Source organism: Nicotiana attenuata, unplaced genomic scaffold (assembly GCF_001879085.1).
Source record: "Nicotiana attenuata strain UT unplaced genomic scaffold, NIATTr2, whole genome shotgun sequence".
Taxonomy (NCBI): domain Eukaryota; kingdom Viridiplantae; phylum Streptophyta; class Magnoliopsida; order Solanales; family Solanaceae; genus Nicotiana; species Nicotiana attenuata.
Window position 1 is genome coordinate 66,115 of NW_017674194.1, and position 7,468 is coordinate 73,582.

The following is a 7,468-nucleotide window of genomic DNA, read 5'->3' on the forward strand; positions in this document are numbered from 1 at the left end:
TCTCGAACTGCCTGTGCAGCTCCTCTCCGCGAGACTGCGGCACATACTTTGATAGAAACTAAGCGTGCACCATACTGTATAGAGAACCAGATTCTCTATCAGTTCCCACTGTAAGCAAGAGACTGTAAAACCAACCAGTATAGGGAATCAGGTTCTCTAATTATTCCCACAGTAGCTCGGCAGCAAATAAAGAATATAGAGGATTTTTACATGGAAAAATCCCAACTCAAGGGGACAAAAACCACGACCTACACTTGTAGGCTTTCAACTTCACTAACTTGTAAACACCTAATACAAGCCACTTTGTACTGACTCCATTACAAAGAATTCAACTCAACTAACTTGTGGTACTCTTACCACAAGCCACTTTGTCACTCTCTAGTTACAAAGACTTTAACTAACTTGTGATACTCTCACCAGAAGCCACTTTGTCACTCTCTAGTTACAAAGATTTTAATCACTCTAACTTTTAATAACACTATTACAAGCCACTTTGTAATAAATCTATTACAAAGGCTTCACAACTCGACTAACTCTAGCCAAGACACAAACACAAGGGTTTATGATTTACAAAAGGTTTCCTACACAATACTTCTAACTAAGATAAGTAGGAGTTACGAATGAAGAACAAATAGCAAAGACGCAACAAACCTAAGGACTTAAGATATCCTCAATCTCGGATCCGGTCCTTGAGGTTGCAGCAACTTTGTTCTTGAGAGGGGTTGTGGCAAGCACTTGAGAGGACATTTTCTTTTCTGATTTCCAAGTGTTGGAGCATCTTGTGCCTTGCACCAGATTGTTATACTACAAAAGACATTAACATGGTGATGTCAATTCACAACGGTGATGTCAAATCTTGGTTAGTACATGCCTTTTCCCAATGGGAAGTGACTGCTGCGCTATCTGCTGCACTATCGCGTGTACGGTTGCAGGCAGTCACTTTCTGCAGTTGCTTTCCAGCTGTATAGTTGACTCATACTTCTATGAGGGGAACACCAAGGTATCAGGTCCGTAATCTGGTTCTTGTAAATCTAAAGGTACACTGCCCAGATTATCTTGAGTCGATTAACTTGAATGATTGTACCAGGCATGCTTCAGGTCCTTTATCTGTTCTCTCATGAAGTAAGTTGTTTTACCTTCCTGGATTCTAGTTATACATGTGTGACATCACTTACAATGATGTAAGCAAGGTAGGTAAAAAGCCATCCACTGAAAGTTAACTGCTGCACTATTCCTGTACAGTAGTGTGTGCAGGCAGCAACTTTCCAACTGGAGAGTTGACTTCATACTGTCTCCTCAGGAACTGATAGGGACCTGTTCCCTCAGCTGTTCCTTCCACTCTTAAGAGTTGAGTTATATCCCACGCTGGATCCCAACCTGGAATTTTGTGATCTCAAGGTCTTGTAAATATATAACAGGTTCCTTATCCGATTCTGGATGGTAAGTTTGTTAGATCATCAAAACATAAAGTAAAGTACTTATGCCCAAAGTACTTATAACCTATCAATTTTCCCATTTTTGATAATGACATACTTAGAATTGATATCCCCCCTAAGAACCAGATCTCCACATTGCCCCCTACGAATCAGCCATATTCCTCCTAAGAACCAAACCAATGGAACTGATCACAACTGGTTCTTCAAGACTGTTTGGCAAATCATCAAAACTCAAAATACCATAACTTATCAATTTCCCCCTTTTTGATGATGACAAACCCAAAATTAATATTCTCCTTGAGAACCAGATTCCTCATATGTTTCCCTGCGGATCAGACCTATAATCAACATATTATCAGCAACGTTCCCCCTGCGAAGTAGAGCTATCTTTCATGCACAACGCAACATATCAATTTGATTCTGTTCCTCACCCATGTTGACACATCTATAACCATGTTGACACCTCTATAACTTCCCCCTTTTGGCATCATCGAAAAGAATAACAGAAGAAGCACAGCCAAAAAGAAGTTCAGCAACATTAACTCATGCCACTTGGGCAACACAGCATAAACAATAACAAGAACAACAAGTGAATGTCATTGCACAAAATAGAGTGATTGCCCAGTGTAGAGTAATTATAACAAAAGCACAATAGTTTCAACAATACAGAATATGACAATTTAAACAAGTACCAAAGTCATCAAATATAGGGATCAAAAAAAATTCAAGGGAATTTGGAAGGAATGAAAGACATGAATCACTGGGCAGGAGGAAAAGTAATGGGCTAAGGCCTTGATGAGCTTTTCCATTCGTTCATGCACTCTCCTTTGATCAATGATCATCTTCTCTCTCAGTTCCTCCACCTGTTTCCTCAATCTTTCATTCTCACCCTTCAACTTAGCATTCTATTCTGCCAAGGGTCCACGAGGACCAGGTTCTCAACCTATCTGAGTAGGTTGAACCATCAATCATATCACCAAGAATCACCCCAAGCTTCTTCTCATCAAGAAAAGCTCAATCCGATGCACATATAGCATCAGGGTGTCACATAAAACATATAAGTTTTTACTTCTTCTTCATATACATTTGGACTTGGAGGAACAAAGAGGTGATTCTATTTTTGGAACTCAATAATGTCAAGAAGTTCCTCCATTTTTCAACAATATCAGATTCAACACTCTGCCTAACAACACTTTTTAACACTTCAGAGTCTTCTACCCCTCCAAACCTGATGACTCAACCTTTTACTTCTGTAAGGAACCAGGTTCCTCACTCACACTAGCCTTTCTTTCCCAGAGCTTCCATGCCTCCCTCTTCTTCTTCTTAATCTGTTCACCCTTATCATCTGCTGCATCTTTCTCAGCCAACTTCCTTTTCCTTTTTTTTAAAAATTCTTTCTCACAAATGGAGATTTTTCCACTTCATTCTCTCGTCCACAGTCACCACATCAGCAAGTCACACCACTTCATCATCAATCAGCCTACTTGAGGTATCCAGTCCCTCATTCAGTTCACACATTTACCGATTTCTCCATCCTTCAAGTCTTCCAGAAATCCAACAACAATTTCAGCCTCACGCTCTAGAATATTAGATCTACTCTGTTCCCTTTCAGTTAAACTTCCATCAAAATCTACCAAAGACTTCTTGGGGTTTTGATTACAATGGAGTTAGGATTTTGGAAAGTGAGAGAGTTGGATTCACTTCTGGCATATTTGGAAAGAAGGATTTTTTTTGGAGACAAGGTTGATTTTGGTTTTGAAGAAAAGAATCGGCTTTGGTTGGGTGTAAGATAGAAAAGTGGTTTTTGGGGCAATGGGTCAGTTCAGAAGAGGTTTAATATTTTGGACTTCAAAGATGTAGAGAGAGGCAGGATAAAGGCGGGAATAAGTTAATGACATGACACTTCAGTAGCTTAAAAAGGCATATAAGTACTGAAGAAACCACTAACCTGAGTTGCAGGAACCAGGTTCCTTGACAGTTTTCGAAAATCTGAGCAAAGACTTCTAGAAGTGCAATGTCACTCTTACTTGTTTTTGTCCTGAAACTGCCATATGTGTATACTTGTAACAGTATAGATTTGAGTTAGATGTCGCCGAAAAACACTTTTTAGCATTGTACCTTTCCTTCTTAACACAGCCAATCATCGAGGGACCGGGTCCTTAGTTGAGCTTGATCAACCCCAATTCCAGACGATTTCTTTCAAAATGTTCCCTGCTCAGCGCTTTGGTGAAGATGTCTACTAGCTGGTTTCCGTCTTCTAGATCGTCATACAAATCAGGACCTTTTCAACATTATCCCTCAAAAAGTGATGTCGCATATCAATGTGCTTTGTCCTCCTGTGTTGTACCGGATTCAAGCTGTAAATACACTAAAGTCTTCAAGATGTTGCTTGATCTGTACTAGTTGAGCACAACAGGAAGCAGCAACCACGTATTTAGCTTCAGCAGTAGGAAGAGCCACACTGTTTGTTTCTTTGTACCTCATGAGATCAAGTATGACCCCAGAAAATGTGCCGTTTCATAAGTGCTTAGAACTAGGTTAAATACCAGAGTCTAAGGATGTGATTACATTTTGAAGGGATGTGAACTCTTTTGCTTCTAGTTGAATACTTGAACTTCAGAATTTGAAGGATCAGGTTCTACCATATGTAAATTATCATTGACATCAACAGAATTATGACTCCCACTATTTTGTTCTGCATGAGGAGCACCTAATTCTGCATTAACAACCCTATGTTCAGCTCAAGTCGAGGTGATAAAGGGACCAGGTTCCTCTGTGCCATTTGGAGATTCTACTGCATCTCCTTCATCCTTTTGCTTGACTTGACTCATCAAATCAGTCTTTCCATTCGCAATATCTATAGCTTCACCAGGAGCATTTGTGAATTCTTCATCTTCATCATCTTTGTTTTGTGATCCTTTTGCCACCATTGTTGAGAACAAAACATTTTGCATCCAGAGGCTCTCGGGTAAGTCAACTTGGCTTTTCTCCCATTGAGCAGTTCATAAAGAGACTTCTCGAGAAGGAACCTGACCATGAACTTGTTAATCAAGTAGCAGGAAGTGTTGACTGCTTCAGCCCAAGAACCAGGTCCTCTACAACCAACTTGCTCAGCAAATAAAAACTCACATGCTCCAGTCATCTACGCAATAACTCAGCACCATCATCAATGACACTTACGCATGTTAGATCACCACCATTAAGTGAATCAAGGTCTGCAACATAGATGTTTTTTAACCTTTTGGCTAACAACACCACTTCACCAGTTTTGAGATTGGTGACAATGCAGTATTTGGACAAGAACTTCACTTCAATTTTCCTTATCACAGATTTGAGGCACACTCAACACGCTACATTTCAAGTCATTCACATAGTACATATTTTCAATTGCATGGGAGAGCGTTTTGTCAATTTTGTCAACACCGAGAATATATCTTTCTTGTCATTTCCAAAGGACACACTCCCACCTTGGAAGGGCTAGAGTGAGAGGACATCATTCATTCTTCTGATTTTATGCTTAGAGCAGCCACTATCCATGTACCATCTTTGTTTTTGACTGCTACCTCTCACTTCAGCCTGCATACTAAATCAATGATTAGACTTAGGAACCCAAGCCAGCTTGGGTCCTTTATAATGATAGACTTAGGAACAGCCTGCACACTAACTTCTTTTTGCCCATGCAGGCAGCACATATTTTCTTTTCAGGGAACCAGATTCCTCATCAGTACGCTTCTTTTCAACAAAAACTTTATTTTTCTGCAAAGACTGAATTTTATCTTTACAAGAGTCCTTGTAATGACCAGTTTGACCACAGTGATTGCACAACCTATTATCAGCCATAATTACATAATTGCTATGGGGATTATAGGAGGTTTTAGTCTTTTGGAACCCGATGCCTTGCCTGTTTCCACCATTACTCCTGTACATAGACGTTATTACATCAGAGGACCAGGTCCATTTAAGTGACTTATCAAGATCATTTTTAACCCCTTTTAAATCCTCCTGAAGTTGTCTATTCTTTTCAAGCTCACCAACAAGACTTGTTTTAACTTTCTTAAGCTCACTCTCAAGCTCAAGTTGAGCCTCACTAGCCACTTCTTTACCCTTAGTGTTGTCCATCCATTTTTTTGTTTGTTTTTTCAACAAGTTTTGTTCTCTAGTTACTTCTTCCACTTGTTCCCTTAAATCTACAATGGAAACTACCATATCATCCCTCTCTTGTTCTATGTCACCAATTTCTTCTATTAAAGCATTTTTCTCATTAATGAGGCTATGATAGGCATCAATCAACACATTTTCTAAGGACATCAATTTTTTCTTAGAGTAAGTTTTTAAATTTCATTGAACACTAAGAAAACTTACCGCATCTTCCTCCTTGTCCTCGTCATCATCAGATTTAGCCATGAGTGCAAAGATTGACTCATATTCATTGTCAACAACCATCATAGATACATCTCCTTGGTCATCCTCACCTTCAGATTCATTGGAGGAATCTCCCCAGTCAGCCAAAGCTTGCTTCACCATGTTGTCAGTAGCATCTCTTCTTTTGAATTTCCTGTCAGGGACCGGGTTCCTCTTAGCTGCCTTATCAGTGTTGGTTTTGTGATGATCCTGAAGAGGGCAGTCTTTGACAAAGTGTCTAGGCTTTCCACATATATGACATCAATCATTTCCTTTAAAATTCCTGCTGGAACTTCTTTTCTTTGGAAACACACCATTTTTTCGAATCATCTTTTGGAATCTTCGAGTGAGATACTCTATGTCGGATTCATCACTACTTGAGTCTTTGTTGGCAGCCTTGAGAACCAAGTTCTTCTCCTTCTTGGGCTCTCTTCTTTCAAGATCCTTCTTTCTCTTCATCTCATAAGTTTTGAGATTTCCAATGAGTTCATCAATGGTCAGCTTCTGCAAATCCTTGGCTTTAGTGATATCATTCACTTTACTTTCCCAAAAGCCTGGTAAGACACTGAGTATTTTCCGAACCAGCTTGTTTCTTGATAATGGAGGTGAAACGTGTGTGCATAACTTGAATAGACTCATCCTCCTTCATCTTAAAAAGCTCATACTCAGTAGTAAACATATCAATTTTGGACTGCTTAACCTGAGTAGTTCCCTAATGGGCAGTTTGAAGAGCTTCCCAAATCTCATTAGCAGACTGACAAGCTGAGATGCAGTTGTACTCATCTGGTCCGATGCCACAAACAAGAATCTCTTGCCTAAATCTCTCAATAGCCTTCTATCAGCATCGTTGTACTCTTTTCTTGTTTTTGGGACTATAACTGTTCCCTCACCAATAGTTTTCATGGGAACAAAACGTCCATCACAGATTACATCCCACAGCTCTGAGTCCTCAGCTATAATGAAGTCATGCATTCTTGTTTTCCACCAACCATAGTATTGGCCGTTGAATCTTGGTGGTCTGTACGTTGATTGTCCTTCCTCGTAATTTGGTGGAGCAGCCATGTAGATCCTTTGTAGGTGTTAACCTTTTAGAAAGAACCGACTCTGATACCAATTGATAGAAACTAAGCATCCACCAGACTGCATAGAGAACCAGATTCTCTATCAGCTCCCACTGTAAACAACAGACTGTAAACCAACCAGTATAGGGAATCGGTTCTCTAATTGTTCCCATAGTAGCTCGGCAGTAAATAAAGAACACAGAGGATTTTTACGTGGAAAAATCCCAACTCAAGGGGACAAAAACCACGACCTACAGTTGTAGGGTTTCAACTTCACTAACTTGAAACACCTATTACAAGCCACTTTGTAATGACTCCATTACAAAGAATTCAACTCAACTAACTTGTGGTACTCTTACCACAAGCCACTTTGTCACTCGCTAGTTACAAAGACTTTAACTAACTTGTTGATACTCTCACCACAAGCCACTCTCTAGTTAGAAAGGCTTTAATCACTCTAATTGTAATAACACTATTACAAGCCACTTTGTAATAACTCTATTACAAAGGCTTCACAACTCGACTAACTCTAGCCAAGACACAACACAAAGGATTATGATTTACAAAAGG

At 39.6% G+C, this 7,468-nt stretch overlaps 1 protein-coding gene across 1 annotated transcript; it reads right to left on the minus strand.

Annotated features, from left to right (window-relative positions):
• Positions 1 to 5,096: 5,096 nt before the first annotated feature.
• On the minus strand, positions 5,097 to 6,809 carry LOC109218173. The gene is made up of 4 exons (XM_019382517.1): positions 6,538 to 6,809; positions 6,193 to 6,429; positions 5,799 to 6,075; positions 5,097 to 5,753 (listed from the first exon to the last, which is right to left on the minus strand). The coding sequence occupies exons 1-4, from the start codon at positions 6,807 to 6,809 to the stop codon at positions 5,097 to 5,099; spliced, it is 1,443 nt and encodes a 480-aa protein (XP_019238062.1).
• Between the last annotated feature and the right edge of the window lie 659 nt (positions 6,810 to 7,468).

Coding starts and splice junctions, on each gene's coding strand:
- LOC109218173 (XM_019382517.1), bottom strand. CDS start 6,809: ATGCATGACTTCATTATAGCTGAGGACTCAGAGCTGTGGGATGTAATC. Junction 6,430..6,537: donor CCCATTAGGGAACTACTCAG/GTTAAGCAGTCC, acceptor TCCATTATCAAG/AAACAAGCTGGTTCGGAAAA. Junction 5,754..5,798: donor AGGACAAGGAGGAAGATGCG/GTAAGTTTTCTT, acceptor ACTTACTCTAAG/AAAAAATTGATGTCCTTAGA.